Source organism: Manis pentadactyla, chromosome 11 (genome assembly GCF_030020395.1).
Source record: "Manis pentadactyla isolate mManPen7 chromosome 11, mManPen7.hap1, whole genome shotgun sequence".
NCBI lineage: Eukaryota > Metazoa > Chordata > Mammalia > Pholidota > Manidae > Manis > Manis pentadactyla.
In genome coordinates this window covers 113,713,879-113,733,103 of record NC_080029.1, presented here as the reverse complement: position 1 = coordinate 113,733,103, position 19,225 = coordinate 113,713,879, and the positions used below count along the sequence as shown (strand labels likewise).

Genomic DNA, 19,225 nt, shown 5'->3' with positions numbered 1-19,225 from the left:
GCATAAATCTGCTAATACACTCTAATCTGATCTATTGCTCTTTGTTTCTCTCTGTCATCTAAGATTTAGTATCATAATAATAATCCCTTATGCTTGAATAACACTAATTTTACAAAGAATTTACAAAGCACTTTCAAAGACACTGTCCAATTCAAGCCTCGAAACAATCTTGTAGTAATCAGGTGTTATTATTCCCTTTATTTGAATGAAGAGACTGAGGCTCACAAAGGTTAACTGAATTATCCAGGGCCACCAGAGAGTAAGTAGAAGATCAAGTCTTTAATTAGCACTCTTTCTACGAGATTCTCTATGAGGTAAGGACAAGAACACTATCTTTCACACAGCTCCCAGAGCTATGCACTTTGTCCACATACAACTAAAACTAACAAAAACTTGATAAATGAACAAATCTTTGGCAGCTTGGCACAAACACGTCCATTATTCTCATCTTGAAAATAAACTCTATTCTGAAAGTAACCCCGCCCTACCCCCCTGGACTCCAGCTGGCCTTTGCTACTTCAAACTCCAAACACAGACAACGCTGCAGAAGTCTTTATTGGGCATCATTTTGCTTCAAGTAGTGGTTTCTTATCAGCCACTAGCACTGCACATCCGAAGACAGGAGGACAGATATGAAAATCGGACAGCTCTCTGTGTTTCAGGAAGGGGAGGGGAGCAGAGCTAATGCACCCAAACTGGAATTCAACACTAAAACTCACATACACATAAGCTGTGGGACACACCATAGAAAGCAGGGGACGACAGAGAGCTGTCTAACAACCCAGCACCTAGTTTAATGAGACACTAGTAGGTACTCCTCAAATGATTTTTATAAAGCAAATAAATGAATTTTCATCCTGTGCAAGAATAACTGGTTTCACAGGTCCTGCATAAAGCAACTGAGAAATGTTTAAAAGGAGCAGTCCCTGACATGTAGAAGCTGGCTTGACACTGACAAACAGGCCATGTTATTCTCCCATAGGATATAAACAATCTCATAGAATACCAACATCAAACAAAGTTAATCTGAAGCCTTGATAAATTGAGACAAAGGCCATCTCATAATTTTGTGTAAACACAGACAAAAACATGGCTACTTTACCATCCACAAAATACTAGCCACACTTGCTTTTTTGGCAAAAATAAGTGACTGCTACTTCTCTACCAATTACAGGTTTTATCTATGTGCCAGTTTCTCCTCCCTATAGATATAACTTATTCAGATACCCAACCATACAACTGCCCCATTTTATGAGAGCATCTTATCTAAATCTATCCCAGATTCCTTAAACCCTCCCCCAATCACCAAAGTCCAAACCCTATAATCAATTCTAACTCCCACTTAATGAGACAAACACCCTATTGTTCCCTATGAGCTATGCTCTCCCTTGCTGAAATGAATAATAAACCCAACTCTTTTAACTAGAGGTGTGTCCCCGGCAGTCTTTGGCTAAAGGGCACTGACACAGTCCAAGTCAGACAATCTAAAAGTCTATGCCTTTCTCTTTCTGGAAAGTTCTCCCAATCTCAGTTTGACAAGAACACTCATTTCATTTCTGGAAGTCATCTTAAACTGAACAAAAGAGAGGTAACAAATTCCTTTAACACCAAGGACCTGGTTCAATATTTAAGTCCAACTTCGCCAATAAATATCCACAAAACTTGTTTCCTTCTAGATAGTATGCCCTTGGAAAGCTGAGTCTGTCTGACTCATCTTCATAAATCTGTAGTATCTCATTCATGGAAGAGGATTTCTTTTATGAATGGTATTAACGTGTTGCTCTTAAACTAGTGGTAGTTGAAATGGATTCCTTAGAATTACAGATGGGAAATTCCAGAAAACCCAAAAACTCAAATGGGGAAAAAAGATCTATTTTTTACCAAAAAATTTTAAAAGATTTCTCCCTCCAAAAGAAACTCCCATTTTTTTTCTCCTTTACATTTCTTTAACTATATTTCAAACATATATCTTTTTATTTTTAAGTATATCTAATACAATTAACATGTGTTCATGTTTCTTCACAAAGAGGTTTAGCTCTTTCAAGAAAAATATAATTATGACGCATTCTTTCAATAGTCCAACTAATTTCCATTTCTTTCCACCACCAATGTCCTATTCCCCCTAAAAACTCCTTATCTGTAGCTTCAAAAGTATCCCAGAATATTGCATCCTTATTACAGGACAGACACCTAGAGAGTCCAGGGCCTGAATTTATTTAAGTGCTTTACATAATGCTTAAGTAAATACAGAGATTGTCATAACATGTTCCATGCTTCTCTAGATCGCTTAAGAACCCTCTTAACATGGAGACTTTGATCCCCAACTACAAAAATTTTGTTTTTTCCTTTTTTATTAAAACACCTTGGAGCAGAATAGAGGGAAACAGCACAGAACATTTATTCATCCTCTGACGCAAAAGGATATATACTTCAGACTGGTTTAAACATTAAATGACACACCATGCAAAGTCACATCCTACTTAAAGGCATTTGGCCAGTATTATCTTTATCTTTCAACAGGAAAACAGGTGTAAATTACAGAAGCAAAAATTAAATTCAACAAATTCAAGTCCACACTTAAGGAGCTTTGCAAAACAATATGCCAGACAGACAGAGAGATCAAAACATACATAAACGCTTGACTCTGAAAGAGTTAAGTGAAGTGAAGGAGGTTACAAAGTGCCACAGATGTCAAGAAGTTGGGAGTTAAGGATGACTGTAGAAAGAACATTCCAGACTGAACCTTCCAGTCCCTCAGACTGTACTTCTGGATGTTTGGACAGGGACATGGGGGTACACAGGTCCTGGAATCTCCACCATTTAGGAGGCTTCCGTGTGTTCACATAAGGGGCCGATGACATCAAACATAAATGCTCAGCGTAACTTTATTTTTAAGCTCTCTATGCAACGCAAACCTGGACTCACAGCTTTCAGAACAAGAGGAAAAATCACTTCCTCGAGGTCTTCTGGATTTAAAAAGATTTAACATTTAACAGTTGAGAGGTGGGTGTGGCCCCTGAGGCAGCGGCGGGCCTGTGAATGTCCCCTGGCTGGACCTCTTAGGCCAGCGCTAGACGTCTAGCCACGGCCTAGCAAGCCTCTGTGCAGTGCACCCCTGACGCAGCGCCTCGAAGGGCCTCAGCAAACCTGAACCCCGACGGCCGAAACTCCCGGGCCGGTTCGAGCTCCATCAAGCCGCAGACTGCGAACAAAGAGGAGGACCGGGGCGGCCTCCGAGGCCCGCGCAGGACTCACGCAGACAGGTACCTGCAGCCCTCAGTATGGCGCCCTGGACCCGAGGTCTGCGGCTGCTCCCCGACGAGGGCCAGCCCCGGCCCGGGCCTGGACCTGGACGCCGAGAGCGCACAGCGTCGCGGATCCAGTCGGCGCACTGCAGGCTCTCCCGCGCGCACCCGGACAAAGAAGACGGCGGTCCCGGATGGTCCCCGGAGCTGCGATGCCCCGGCTCGTCCCGCCGCCCGGACCCGGCCTTTACCTGCACATCACTCAGCTCCACGCGCAGATACAGCTCGCGGTGTCGCTGAGCCCAATAGACGTGGGGCGTCAGCACCTGGTTCTCCATGGCCACACTGCTCAGAGCGCGGAGACACTCGGCCTGCGCCTCGCTGTCTCAGGTAGTGCGCGGCCAGCGGGTGCGGAACGCAGGCCGCAAACCCCCGCGCTTCCCAGAGCCAGCAGCCGGCAGGCTCGAGCCGCCCCACGCTCACGGGCCGCGCCTGCGCAGTGACGAGCGGTGGGGGTGCCGGGTGGCGGGGGAGCCGGCGGCGCGCGCTCAGGGCCAGCCGCTAGCCGTGCGCAGGCGAGCGGGGCCCGGGAGGGAAGGGGCGGGCCGAGGGGTGTGTGACGCCAGTGCTGCTGCGGCTGCCTCGGGAGTTGTAGTTGGCAGGTGCACCGCGCTTTCCCCCGTTCTCCAGGGTCGTGCTTTAAAATAGGTTTAAAATTAGAAATGCTGGAGAGTGATTAAAGGACCTGTCAGTATGAGAAAAGGGCTTGGGACTGGTGTATCTGGAAGATCCCTCCCATTCTATCACTCATTAATTCAACATTTACTGAGCGCCTGCTAATTGCGCCTGGGTTTCAAAAGTAAACTATGGAGCAACAGCAGTTAAGACACAGTTCCCGCCGTCCTGGAACCCTGTAATTACAGGCACATTAAGGGTGATGATGGTTATAGGGGAAGTATGGGAAGAGGGTGGAAGGGTGTTTTGAGAGAGGAGAGTAAGTGCAAAACCCTAGGTTTACAGCGCAGTCCCATAGAACCTTATGAGGTGATAGAAATAGTCCATTCTTCGCTAACAGTAGCCGCTAGCCACTTGAGGCTTTTTAGTACTTGAAATGTGGCTAGACTGAGAAAGTGAATTTTTAATTTTATTTACTTAAAATCAATTTAAATAGCCACATATTAGCAGCTATACTCATGGGCAGAGCAGGAGAGTTCTCTCTCTTAAAATAGGAAACCCAAATTAGAGACAACCCTAATTTATATCTAATTTAAACTGTCTCATCTGTATCAACTTTCATCTCTACAAATCTGCTACAGTGAAGAATTTAATAGGAAGCAACATTGCTATGAAAACCATTAGTCTAGGACAAAAATGAAACTTATAAATCAGTTGTTAGCACCCATTTATTTAGCGAAGTACTGAGCACAGGCATTGAGAGATGAAAAGAAATGATGCCAGCTCTCAGGAAGCATTTAACTCAGAAGATGGATTGTATAAAATATGGAGTGTTTTTGATATGAATGTGCTAAGCTCACAAAAAGGCAGGAAAGTAGAAACTAAAGGTTGTAGGAGGTATGGGTGGACATTTGAGAGCAAATCCTTGAGCGCCAGGCAGTGAAATATGAGGAGGAATTTGATAGAGGTGAAGAAGCAGAGGTAGGGCAGTGGAAGCATAGCACCCAAGTCCAAAGGTGAAGAGATGGGGGAAGTTCTGGGTGCTGGGGATTAAAGGCTTGGAGAGGAAAGGTCACCCTGGATCTGGAAAGACTGATAGGGAATGGATTAGGAAAATCTTTGTTTGCTTCCATGGAGGTGTTTGTATGCTATCCCACAGACACCTGGGAGCCAAGGACATTTGTTTAACTGAAGATTAGGAAAATCATGTGCTCTGCAGAATGACCTGTCTGTGAGGAGGAACTGGTAGTAGGCAAACCATTTGGAAGTGATGCAATCTGCCAGGAATGGAATACTGAAAGCACTAAACTTGATAGCCTTGAATTTTGAAAAGAAAATACTTTTTGAAATGATGAAAGTATTTTTACTGCATTGCTTTTATTTCAATGCAGATGCAATATACAGCACTTTTGAAAAATTGAGGTAGACAGAAAATGGACAAATTTTAAACATCCACCTTTGGCTGAATTTTTACTTACATTTACATTGTGCAATTAATTGCCACCTCGATTAAGGTCTGGAACACTTCCAGCATCCCAGAGGTTCTCCCATGTCAGTATACCCATCCTTCCCCCCAATTATTACTATCTTGACTTCTATTACTATAGTTTTGTCTGTTCTTAAATTTCATATAAACGGAATAGTTTCTGTTTCTTTTTGCAGCACAGTATTTCACTGAATGAAAATACCACAAATTATTATACAGTCTCCCAATGATGGACATTGCACTGTTACCAGTTTTTAGCTATTATAAGTAAAGCTGCAATGAACATCTGTGCACCAGTCTTTTGGTGGATATGTGTATTTAATTCTCTTGGGTAAATACCTAGGAGTAAAATTGTTAGATCATAGTGTAGGTGTATGCTGAGCTTTTTAGATACTGCTAAGCAGCTTTACAAAGTGTTTTGATCAAGTTACATCCCCACAAGCAATGTTTGAAAGTCCTAGTTACTCTATATCCTTGTTATTTTCAGTCTTCTTAATGTTAGCCATTTTGGTGGATGTATGACACAGAAATAAAACAATTTTATCCAGCATACTTGAAACCCAATAAACTGACTTCTTTCCAAGGTGTATGCTATTGATAAGCAAGAAGATTGAATCTTGACATTTCGCCTTAGCTGCTCCATAAGAAAGGTCCGGAGGAAGGAGGTCTATCCAGCATGGTTCAACCACCCTAACCTACTGGTTGACTTCTCTGGGCTTGAGTTTCTAGATCCATCAAATGAGAGAGTTGGACTCTGCCCCTTCAATGTGCTTATTAGCCATTTCTAAATAATCCTGTGAAGATGCTAGCTATTGTGGACCCCTCTCTCCAAGGGAAATCTAATTAAAAAATTAAGTGGAAGGAGGAATGAGTGGCATCCAGGTAAACTATAGAACTAAAAGATGGCAGAGGTGATCGTCTCTGCCATCTTTTATGATGGATGACAGAGCCAAGTAGCACTGCCAAGTTAAGTAGGTGGGGCTGAAGGTTTTATGATAATTGGTCAAATGAAAATGCAGATTGAGCCCTGCCTGTCTGACCTTCTAGATGCAGCCTTCTCAGCTCTGCTTGGCCCTGGGTCATCTCTCCCTTCTAAGGCCATAGGAAGCATTTATTTGCTGAGTGTTTGCTGTGGATGAAACACATGCTCAGTGCTTAAAACTGTTTTCCTGCCTTTGGCAAGTGATAATACACGTTCTACTTGTTCACCTTTTTCAGGATTCCTGGAAGCAGTTTGTAAAAATGAGCTGTAGAATTTGGCTGTTTTGTGTGTGCCTTACCCAGGATCACCTAGCCAATTAACCTTAACCAAAATAAGGTTTCTCTATCTAGACAGCACAAAGCTAAGAATAGGGAGGGGGACTGAGTGGATCAGCCCAGCATCTACTGGGGACGCATGTGCATTATGCCTGCACCAATCTCCTGTGCCAGGAGGGTGGGTGTTGCAGCCAAAGCATTGCTGAAAAACCCCTCCCTTCTGCCTGTCAATTTACAGTTCAGAAGAATGCGCAGAATGCCCCCCACCTCAGACTCAACCTTCCTTGGGTATGGGCAGTGGCCTTTCCACCCTCTTCAGTTTGACGTACCTCATAATTCCTGGCTCTCTGGGCTGCTTATGTGGTTGTCAGGTGCAGACAGCTGGTATGCTACATTTGTGTAAAAGTAGTGGACTAATGGGAGGAACAACATACCTATATATATTCATTTATATATCAAAATATCACTGGGAAGTATATGCAATAAATCAGTAACATCAGTTTTTGTGGGGAAGGAAATTGAGTGACTGGAGGATCAGGATAGGAGGATATTTTTTACTATAAGCCCTTTTATACTTCAAAACCTTTGTATCATGGACAGTATTATCTTCTCAAAAACTGAGACATGAAAAAGAAAATCACCAGAGAAGGCCCTTTTTTATTATTGCAGCTTTGTTTATACTCTGCCGCAAAAAGATTCTAAATATGGGGGAAGTGGAAAAAGAAACTCTAGGCCCCCATATGGTGTTTCCTCAGCTAGATGATAAATCTCTACTTTGCCTACTTTGGGTATCCTTTGCATCTAGTGCAACATGTTTCATATGTTGATGATAATAGTGCTGGAAAAGTTTTAGTGAAAGTGGCACACTCATGCTGAATGTAGCTGAGTGCAATACGAATTCATGGAATCATTTTGGAAAGCAATTTTATAACACATAACAAGAAAAATGGAGATGTTTATGCTGATTGGCCTAATAGTTCCCCTTTGGAGATTTTATTCTAAAAAATAATTTCAACTTGATAATGGGAGGAATCTAGTAACCACAGTGTTGCTCATGTAATTGTATATTAATGATACCAAAATAAAGAGTATGACTTTACTGCCAAAAAAAAGAAGCATAATAAGATTATCTTTATACAACAACAAAAAATAATAATTTCAAGGAAGGAAGGTGTATATATGAAAATGTTCACGATGTAACATTGGAAATTACACAAGGAAAATGACTAAGTGAATTGTATAACTACACAGCTATGCAAATGGTGAATCAGAAACCAGCAATACTGAAAACGTTTATGATAAAAAATCCAAAAGTTCCAATCACAACTTTATATGTTGATAAGATACTGAGAAGTAACTTGTGTTTTTGTTTTCCTCCTTTATAACCCTTGATCTCTCCCAATTTAGGGAGCTAGCATGAGGCAACCATTGCTTTCTGGGAGTTGTAATGTGGGACTAGAGAACAGAGGCATCACAATCTTCTCTTTTAAGCCCAGCTGCATCTCTGAAACAGAAAATATTTGGAATAATATGCAGACTAAATAAAATTTTTCCAGTCAGTAGAGAGAAGAAAGTCAAAAGGGAAGTAAGGGACTCTCCTCAATGAAACTTACATAAATGATACAACCTGACTTTGGAGTTCAGTAAACCCCAGGATTTTTTTTAAAGGAAGTGAGGGAGTGTCCCCGAGAGGGAGCCTGAGTTTTGCCCTCACCTCTTCTAAAGGGCTTCTCCAAAGCTGAGGGGGATGGTAGATCTCCTCCACCCCCACGCCAAGTTTAGGGATCTAGGGAAAAAGGCCTGTGTTCATGTCCAGGCATTAGTGCGAGGCCCTAAAGAAGCAGTCCCCTAGTTTAATGAGAGTGAGTAGAGATGGAGGTTGGAGGTTGGCAAGAGAGGGCCTGAGGCTTCCTGGGTGTTGGTGTAGGTACAGGAGATTATCTGAGAAGGGCCAGCAATCCTAGGGCAAAGAGGAATAGACTGACAACTAGAGACTGACAGGTAACAAATATCTCATTGGGTACATCGTCATTGGGTGGTTGGAGGTCACACCTGAGGATTAGCTGGTATATTTGTTTCCTAGGGCTGCCATAACAGTACCACAAAGTGGGTGGCTTAAAACAACAGAAATGTATTCTCTCTAGGTCCCCATAAGCCTCCCATTCTTTCCTCTTCTGCGATCACAAAGCATTCTGCTAAGACTCAGACAAGATGCAGTTCAACCCTTGCCTGTGAGACCTATAGGATACATGTGAGGTTTCCAGGGTGTTTGGTGGAGATATTACCCTACAGCTAGCTTTCTCAGGGTTTAAGGCTTTTTAAGCCTGCCATAGAGAAAATTAGACTGAAAATCAAGAAATCTGAATTCAAATCTACTTCAATCCATAATTAGCCATGTGACTTAAGCAAGTCCTTTACCTGTCTAGGGCTCATTTTTTTTAATCCATAAAATTATGCATTTTTTGCTGGTTTGCTTTTGGAAGGTCTTTTTCCTCTTATTAAAATGTAAACTCCACAAAGAGATTTTTGTCTATTTTGTTCACTATTGTAGCCCCGGTGCTCAGAACAGTGACAGGCACATGGCAAATATTCAAATAATGTAACACTTGCTGGATGAGTGAAATGAAGTGCAATTAAATGAAAAAAAGATATTTAAGTGTGTTTTGTTAGTGTGTGCATATGCACTCAGAGCCTTAAAACCTTCTTTCAGGTAATTTGCAGAAAATCCACAGAGGAGTCCCAGTGAAAATGTACCTTTCTTTTAGGGGAGCATGACTAAAAAAAGCCTGAAGGAAGACTCATTTAAACTCAGTGAATAATTACCTACTGAGTGGAACATGGCACCCAAATGGATCTTTTTTTAGTGCTCTTATAATACATCTTAATGACACACACTTCTGACACATAGTTCCTTGTAATAAAGAATATAGGGGAGCCCCAGCTTTTTCCACTGTTTTTGTTCTACGCCTACCACTTTCCTAGTCATCGCCTCAGGCTCCCCTTTTCTCTCCCTCAGCCAAGAGAAAGAGTAGTGTAGAATAGGAAAGAAATAGCGGATCGAGAGACTTGCCTCTAGTTTCTGATTATTCTGAGTCACTTCCCTGCCCTGGGCCCCCAGTTCCTTCATTATGCGTTACCGTGACACACATGATTTTCTTTAATTCAACTAAGTGACGTGTTACTATACCTCTTTTACAGATAAAGAAATCATGCCTCAAAAAGATTGAGTGACCTGCTTAAGATCACTCATACTAGAACCGAGCTTTCTGACTCCAAGTTCAGGTTTCTGGCAGTAACAACGAGCCTCTCAGAAGATCCCAAGGCCCTGGTCCCTTCCCTAGGGCATCTCCGGGAGGGGGAAGGGATTTTTGCCTGGCGTGCTCCCTGCTCTAATCTCAGCGTCTACAAGTCGGCCTGGAACATTGCGGGCACTCAGTATACATTTGCGAAATGAGAGAACTGGATGAGTAGAGACGCACCACAATTTGTCCTGTGACTTTGAGCAAGCCGCTGCCCCTGGATTTCATCTTTGTCCCACAACCCCGTTCAGGGACCTTCCCGCGCCTCGTTCGCTCCTCCGACCGCTAGACGGCACTGTCGTAATGGACCCTGCGCAGCAGGGAGCGGCGCCCTTCTTGGCCCCGCTGCACCTTCGCTAGTCCGAGGGCGGGTCGCGAGGAACGGGAAGTACCGAGCTACCGCTGCCGCTGCTGTTGCCGCCGCCTTTAAGTACCGCGTTCGCCGTCTCGGTTACTACCCGCTCTGTCGCCGAGGGACCTGCTGCAGCCGGGTCGGAGTGGAGGCGGCGCGGCATGAAGCGGCGCAGGCCCGCTCCGTAGCACCGTCGGGACGGTCCGGGCGGGGCCGGGGGGGAAGGTGCAGTATCCGCTCCCTCTTGTTCACCTTCGCCCGCGAGGCCTGGGCCCCAGCCCACCGGGGCCTCAGCCTCACGGAGGAACCGCACGGCGCGTTCTCCGGTTAGAGCGTCTGCGGTTTACCCGGCGAGCTGCCCCGCGCGGGCCTGAGCCGGCGGCGGGGCCCCACTGCCGGAAGAGGAAGCTGAGGCTCTTGAGATTCCGAGTCAAGCAACGTTCACTGGGCGCCCCCTGAGCGCTGGCCTCCGGGCTGACACGTCCGTTATCTTAATTGAGCCTTGCTGGGGTTGGGAACCGGGTATTGTCCGGGCTTACAGATGAGGAAACGGGAACCCACAGAGGCGAAGGGATTTGCCTGAAGTCCGATTGTGGCAGATCGGATTAGGACCGAGATTTTTCTGGTTTCCCAGCTGGTTCTTTCTACTACCTCACTAGGAAGATTCCCTCCCTTCTCACTGGTCCCCCTCTCATTCTATTTCACCCACCGGGTAGGATAAATTCCTTTTCCAAACCTCTCCTTTATACATTTTTATGATAAGATTTATGAGATATATCATCCCCCCAAGTCTCCTCCTCAGCATTCTCTGCTACACCTCTCCTCTTTCTCAATTCATAGCTTTCAAGATCTTTGCCTCGTCTGTGGTAACGAATCTCTCAACTAGCTGTGGACCCTGAGAGTGAAATGACTAGGCTTCCGTGAGGCTTGGGGTGTTTAAGCGGACGACTGACCCTTGGATTAAAAATTAAGGAAAGACGTTTTGAGTGAGGGGCTTAGTGCGTGGAAACGTGTCCTGACATCTTAGTCCATTGTTGCTGTGCTAGCCGAGCTTCACTGTTTGTCCCCATCTGCCACTGAGCTTCACTCATCACATCTTTTTCTATCACCTGCTTGGGCTATGAGAGCCCAGAATTAAAACTGATAACAAACTACATGTGTAGTCACGGATCCTCCTCTTATTTTTCCTTTTTTAAAACCATAATTTCAACAAACGTAACGCTTCCTTTCCCAGAAAACTTGCCTAATTCAATTATTTTCAGAGTGTATGTGGACAGGAAAGAAGCAAAAGTGGAGTGTACTTAAAATGGACGATACATTCTTTATCTTGTGAATATTTTAAATTATTAAATGAAAGTTTGTTCCCTTTCCACAAAAGTGGCCTGTTCTATAATTAGTACTGATTATTCTACTGAATCTGTTCTTGTCTCCAACCAGCCCGGTATGTTTTACATAAAATAATACAAATGTGTTAGGTCAAAGGAACAGGGCCAGGCACATAGAAATAGAATTTATTAATCATCTGTCATTTTTGAGAAGTTGCAATAGCCACTGAGGAACCTCACATCTGTATGCCATTTATACTTCTTGAAGTTCTTCCATAATTTTCCTTTTAATGTTTGTCTGGACATCAGGATTTATATGATTATTAGGGTATTCTTTTAAGTAAATAGGGCTATACAGTTCTGAGATAAGTTCATAATTTTAATAATCTAAAATGCAGATAAGGTAAATCAGGCATTATATATTATGCAAAAAAGAATTGCTGTATCAGTTTTAAGTACTATTTGAGACGTTTTGGATTTAATATTTTTGGCCACATGATCTATTTAAATAATCGACAGCATTATATCTTATTTCATTATCCTGGTGAGCAGGATTGGATGGTGAGAAAAGGAAAGACTCCTATGAGAAGAGACCAGGATGAGCAAAGGGAGCTATGCTTGAAGTTGAGTCACTTGAAAAAAGATCTCTTTGAATGTGGAAGAGATCTGAGCAGATGAAAATACAATCAGGTAGGCACCAAGGAAGGGCCTTAAGTGAGGAGGTAGGTGGGGCAGTGAAATACATGCACTGTGCTGAGAATATATACTGAACCTATTTTCTAGTTTTTGAAATTAGAAAACTCTGATCACATATTTTGAGAATGTATACAAGTTATGGAAATCTGGAAATTAAATGATTTAGTAACATTTGTGTCATTACTAAAATTATATAATATCAGGTCTATGCTATGAAATGCAGGATATACATAAACATACAGAGTACTAGAGCATCATTTGAACTGTAAAATGTGTGTGTGTGTGTGTGTGTGTGTGTAGAGAGACAGAAATAGTCCAGAGACCCAGTACAATTTAGGAATACCATACCAGATAAGTGCAAGCTGACATAACTTTTACATAGGAAAGATGCCAAGTTAATGACTCAAGAAGTTGGGCAGTAAGGCTTGGGAATTCTGTCTGCTGAGCTTCCCTGTTCTATTTCCTAGCCCTATTCTTCACAAGCAATGGTTTGGAGATTAAGTTCCAAATTTAACACAAGGGAGGTTGAGAAAAGTGAACGCATCTTGTATAACTTCTCTCATGAGTCCCTCACTCCATTAGAAATCAAACCCTTGGCTTACTTGATAGAAAGTAGGCCTCCACTGGCTTAGATGGGCAAGCAGCACCTCTATCGTGGACTATCGATATCTGTGCTGAATACCAGTTGAGCCAAATCACTTTTTCTCTGCTGAGCTATTTGGATTTTAGTCATTGAGGCAATAATATTACAAGTTGTATATCTGATATAACTCTTGAACGGGTTTTCTGGCCATTTTGATACTGTTACATTGAAAATGGTAGCATAGTTCACTGTAGCATGAAAAAAATTCAATATCCTGGCCACATAGTTCAATTGATTTTGCATGCCATAATGCATGTCTGATGAACTAATTCACAGCCCACACCTGCTAATTACTTTTTATCTGTAGTTGGTAGCTCTTGCCATGAACTCCTGTTAACCTGCAAAATTGAACTTTAAAAGTAACATTGTATTAAGTTGATTGTTGTTCTGGAAGAACTTAATAATTATGTGAAATTGGTTACATAAATGTAATCTAGTTTCTCTCAAGTACACCTTTTTGACATTTGTTAGACCAAAAAGCAGGTTGTAAAGGCTGGTCCTGACCTCTCACGCCGCCCACTCCCTTTGAGAGTATACTTTCTCCTTGCTCAGTAAAACCGTCTTACAGCCTTAAAAGAAAAAAAAGCAAATTATCCCAGAACTTTTGTTTATGTTGCTTTTTGGTAGTGTCATGAATAATACATGTCAGTATCACACAATGGCTTACAGTAACATTTCTTGTTATTTTCTCTGATACTTTGTCCTGTTCCATTTAAATATTGAAATAGATAAAGGGAAATACATCCTCTTCTGGATTACTAAAATGAAAAAACATTAGTATATGAAATAACATTGTTTTGGGGTCAATCTGGTAAATTGGGTTCAGACTTACGGTTATCAAAATACAGTAAAATGTTAGTTTTCTGCATCAATGTCTTCAACTAATTAAAGCCACTTGATTTTTTTTTCCTCTCATTTAATCATGAGAGTAAAAGTTGTGTAATCTGTAATAGAGTCACCACAAATGATCATAAAATAGTGATGTCTAAGCAAGAGCAGAAAAAAAGAAAAATGTACCAGCAGTTAAGTCTTTATTGTTTGGAGTTACATTTAAAAGGAAACATTATATTACCTTGGGTAAGTGTCTTAGGAAGGTTATTACAAGTACATTGTGACAATTTTGTTACTGTTTTAATTGGTGGTGACTATTTGTTAGCTGAAGAAGTCCACATTTATCAAATGTATTACTTTTTAAAATGCAAAAACACTAACTCCCTTGGCACATTTAGCTTCACTGTTGACATGGTCTTGGATGGAGCATAACAGCCAACTGGCATATGGCCTGTTTGCTTCCAGCGTGGGAAAGAAAAAGGAATTTTGGCAAGAGACACCTAAGGAGAGACTTTTACAAATGTTCCCAAAGGGATTTATAGTCACTGTGAAATATAGACATGACCTCAATTTTTTTTTAAATCTCATTTTTAAACTGAACACAGAAAAGGGGAACTATTGCTTTTCTTACTAGGTGTTATTGCAACTGTGCTGAAAAGCATATTTTTCTTGAGGGTTGCATATCAGACTGTCATTTTGATTAAGAGAAGGCAGGCCTGTGAACATTATGTGCCTTGTTTTTCTAGGAAAATGCAACATGGCAGCAGCAATGGAAACAGAACAGCTGGGTGTTGAGATCTTTGAAACTGCAGAGTGTGAGGAGAATATTGAATCACAGGATCACCCTAAATTGGAGCCATTTTATGTTGAGCGATATTCCTGGAGTCAGCTTAAAAAGCTGCTTGCTGATACCAGAAAATATCATGGCTACATGATGGCTAAGGCACCACATGACTTTATGTTTGTGAAGAGGAATGATCCAGATGGGCCTCATTCACACAGGATCTATTACCTTGGTGAGTATGAAGTCATAGTTTCTGAGAGGAAATGCTTTCTTAATTCAAAGTTAGAGGCTACATATAATTGGCAAGTTTTGGTGAATAAATAAGTGAATCAATGATGGTTTTATTAAAGGAAAAAGAAACTGATTTGAAGAAAATCAGTTTGGGTCGTGTTAGTTTTGGTTCATCATAGTAAGTTTATTACTTGCAGATAACAAATCATGACTTGACCATGGTCTTACTTTCAAAGTCAAAGCTGAAGATGCCAGAAATTACTTCTTCCTAATGCTAGTTGAAAATGCCTTTCCTTAGGAATGGTCAGATTAGGAACACAAACAATAAAACCATTACTTTGTTCCCATGCTCAACAGTTGCTGCTTTCATTTTTTTAAACCAAGCCTGGTCTCTTCTTCTCAAGCCCATTCACTCTGTCTAAAATATATTGCAGCACAGATTTACTTCTTTGTTTATTAGATTTTTCTCCCCTTCTCCAAAGCTATTTCATACACACGCACACACATATACATATATACATACTTACATACCTATATACATACATATATATTTATTTAGGAGTATTATCTGCATTAGTCCACATCAGTAATTATAGATTCATTCTTTTTAACAACTCCAGAGTCTTCCATTATATCGTTGTACCATAATTTACTTAACCAGGCCTGTAATAATGGGTATTTAGGTTTATCTATCTTGTTATTACAAAAGATGCAGTGAATATCACTCTTTCAGATCATTTTGTACATGTGTGGATTTGATTATAGGACTAATTACAAAGAGTGGAATTACTAGGACAAAAGGTGTATGTATTCTAAATTTTGATTGATATTGCCAAATTGCCCCTTCGGTGAGGTTATAGAGCTTATATTCCTATCAGCATTGTCTCAGAGTATCTGTTGCTCCACACCTTCACCAATAGTGAGTAATCAAACATTTTTATGTTTTCCAGTCTGATTAGTGAACAGCAGTCTCTCATTGTAGTTTTGTTTTAGTTATTATTTTTTAAATTGAGGTATAGTTGACATATAACGTTATGTTAGTTTCATAACAATTGCAAAATAATTGCAAAATGATCACCACAATAAGTCTAGTTAACGTCTCTCATCTAAATAGTTAACAGAAAAATACCTTTTTTCTTGTGATGAGAATTTTTAAGATTTATACTCTCTTCAGCAACTTTCAAATATGGAATACAGTATATTTATAGTCACCATGCTATAAGTTATATCCCCATACCTCACTGTAGTTTTAATTCATATTTCTCTTATTGGTGAGGTTGAGTATCTTTTCACATATCTAAAAGACATTTGTATTTCCTTTACTGTGACTGATCTGTTTAGAAGCATTGTTTATTTTTTATTGAGTTGTACGGTATTTTTTTTTATTGACTTAAGCATTTTGTGTATTTGTATAATGAGGGAACTAACCCATTGTGGTATTTTTCCCTGAGGTTTAATTTATCTTTTGCTTTTAGTGCCTTTTGCCATGTAGAAATTTGTGATTTTTTTTTTTTTGTAGTTAAATTTTTACTTTCCTGTAGTTTTACGTCATATCTAGAAAGGTTTTCCCAACTCCAATACTATATTTCTAAAAATCTTTATATACTGTTTTGTCCCATTGAGCTGTCAAATCAAGTTCCAATAGTATGCTGCTGCTTATTTTTGTAGTTTTATTTGTCTTACTGTTTGATAGTACTAGTCACGCTTCACTCTTTTTCATACTTTTCTTAACCATTTTTGTTTGCTTGTTTTTCTATGAGAACTTAAAATGAGCTTGTGAAGAAAGCTCCTTCTTTCCAACCCTATTTATACTGTTTTAGGATTACATTTTATTTATAGATAAAATTAGGGAAAATTAACAATCTTTAAAATGTTGAGCTTTTCAAGAAAGTTGTATACCTTTTCATTTGCTCTAATCTTTCATATCCATCTGAATTTTAAATTTCGTTTCCATATAAATCCACTGTTTTACAAATTTTAAATATATACTTTGAACACCAATAAGTGTATGTGTCATCAGGAAAGAAATAATGTTAAAGCCCATTTTGTGTGAGTGTACATAGAATGCCCTAGAATTTGTTACTGGTCATGGGTGAAGCCAAGGAAGACATGGAACAAGGAGCAGTTTCAGGAGGGTCAGCTGAAATGATTGTGGGGAGTGCATCTCATCTGAGGTTAAATTAGAACCAGTTTTTTAATACGTGAGGGCTGAAGGCTCTTAGAAGGAGAAGGCTTAAGGAGGATATCACATTTTGTGAAATTATGAATGGTGTGGATAGGTGACCACAGTCTTAAGAATTCTAGAACAAAGTAACTCTGGAAAATACAAAATAGATTTAAAACAAAATCAAGTGCTAAAGTAAATGTCAGCCGATCTAACTTTTTACTCAGAAGGACAATGGAAATTAAGGAAGGTTTAGGAAGATACAGGGAAAAAGAAAGATGTGATATATATATATGGGAGCTCATCCCCAAACTTTGCAAAGGTTAGCATGGAAGTTGTCATGCCCTTCCACAGACTGCCTTCTCTGCCATTGTCAGAAACACTAGGCTGAGGATCTGTTCCACCAAAAGGCAGTTTTATTGTTCTTCCTGTGAGATTTATTTTCTCCTTGCATTTTCCCCTAGCTTTATTGGAAGTGATACATTTCTAACATCTTTTAGAGTAGAAGGGCTTTGTTTTACTTTGAGTTTTCTTTGGTTCACATCTTCATAACCACAATGTATTTCTGTTTTCTTTTGTATGTAGTGCATTCTGTACTGCTGAGATCTTCCCATTCAGTTACTGCATGATTTTAGTAGACCTGACTTCTACTTAGTATAGATTTTCCTTCATCATTTCCCAGTAAAGGACAAAGAGATTTTTAACAAATCAGCTATCAGATTCTGTGTTGTTTTAATAAGAGTATACTCTCATTTGAAACTTATTAGTGATTACAGTTATGAAACATTTATAATGAGGAAAAACTAGAATTACTTTAGACCTATATATTTATGCTTTAAATGATTCAAGAGAAGAAACTTAGAAATATGAAGTTGTCATAAAGCACTCCCATTTAGAATCTCACATGAGTCTATTGCCAACTGAGACTAATAGTTTTCAAAAAAACCTAAAAATGACACTTGTCTGTACATCATTTTATATACTTTTATCTTTGTTTTGAGGGGGACTAATATCTGAATATCAACATGAAACCTGAGCATTTTTCTGTGAAGCCTGAGTTTTATTGAAGAAAATTTCTGTGGCCTATGGCACATGCATCTCCTACTTGTTAACATTCATTATAGATCCCATACAGTGCAGAATTTTGCAGTATATAGAAGCATTATGTACTTACTACTACGACTGCAGTAGGTTACTATTTTTTTAATAATAAAAAATGATTATTTTCCCTTACAGCTATGTCTGGTGAAAACAGAGAAAATACACTGTTTTACTCTGAAATTCCCAAAACCATCAACAGAGCAGCAGTCTTAATGCTTTCTTGGAAGCCTCTCTTGGATCTCTTTCAGGTAGGATTAAACATTGTTATTCCTCTGAATTGGTATATATTTTCAGATACTGCATTTATTTAGAGGCAGAAATTCAATTGGAGTTTTATATTTGAAGTAGATGTCAATCAAAAGGAATTAAAATACTTTTATATTTTGCTTATATGACTCTTAAATTCCACTTGATTCTCAATATCTGAAACTAAGGGATATTACAATTCACATTTTTTTAAAGCCACCTTCTCTGCCTTTCCTTTCTATAAACTTGCTAGTTATGTAGCTCTCTTATTTTGGGAGAGAAGTTGTTCACATAAAACAAGCAATATATATTTCCAGAAAGCTTTTTATTTAAATCTTTAAATTGAATTTGTAGTTCTAATACTTGGTAAGAGCACTAAATTAAGGGTTAAGTAATGGTACTAAGTTCAGTTTTTAATTCAATTTATATAAAATCATATCTTAGGGTTTTCTTTTTTCAGTATTTTATCTTTAGACAAAATGCAGATAGTCTAAAACATACCAAGAACAAGATGATAGGGTTTGATTGAACTGAAATAAAGGTAGTTTTCTTGTGGAGCAGATTAATGAGTTACAGTCCTTTTTTTTTTTAACTTACATTATGGAAAATTTTAAACCATGCAAAAGTAAAACCACTGTGAACCAGTTTCAACAATTATAAAATCTTGGCCATCAGTGTTTCATTGTAGCCTTATCAGTCCCCTCTCACAATCCTGATCCCCACTTCTTGGATTATTTGGAAGCAGAGCCAGAGGTGTCATTTCACTCGTAAAGAAATTATTATGTACCTCTAAAGGACACAAATTCTTTTTAGACATTATCACAATGCTATTGTAATATCTTTAAAATACTGATATTTCTTCATATGAATATCCAGTTTGTGTTCAAATT

General features: G+C 39.8%; 2 protein-coding genes across 5 annotated transcripts in view; one reads left to right on the top strand and one right to left on the bottom strand.

Annotated features, from left to right (window-relative positions):
- Positions 1-3,935, bottom strand: part of HACD3 (3-hydroxyacyl-CoA dehydratase 3) — a 30,681-nt gene extending 26,746 nt beyond the window's left edge. Inside the window, exon 1 of the mRNA XM_036932300.2 lies at positions 3,497-3,935. Within this exon, the coding sequence (XP_036788195.1) occupies positions 3,497-3,583 (87 nt within the window). The 5' untranslated portion in view covers positions 3,584-3,935. The remainder of the gene's footprint in view (positions 1-3,496) is intronic.
- Positions 3,936-10,378: 6,443 nt separating this feature from the next.
- DPP8 (dipeptidyl peptidase 8) overlaps positions 10,379-19,225 on the top strand; it is a 63,053-nt gene continuing 54,206 nt past the window's right edge. Inside the window, exons 1-4 of one of the 4 annotated variants that reach the window (XR_005033963.2) lie at positions 10,379-10,539; positions 12,192-12,329; positions 14,556-14,825; positions 18,225-18,337. Coding sequence is in view for 3 of the 4 variants with exons in the window: in XM_036932293.2 (XP_036788188.2) it covers positions 12,293-12,329; positions 14,556-14,825; positions 18,225-18,337 (420 nt within the window). In the remaining variant the exon portion in view is untranslated. The remainder of the gene's footprint in view (positions 10,540-12,191; positions 12,330-14,555; positions 14,826-18,224; positions 18,338-19,225) is intronic. The other 3 variants (XM_036932293.2, XM_036932291.2, XM_036932292.2) reach the window with 3 other exon arrangements.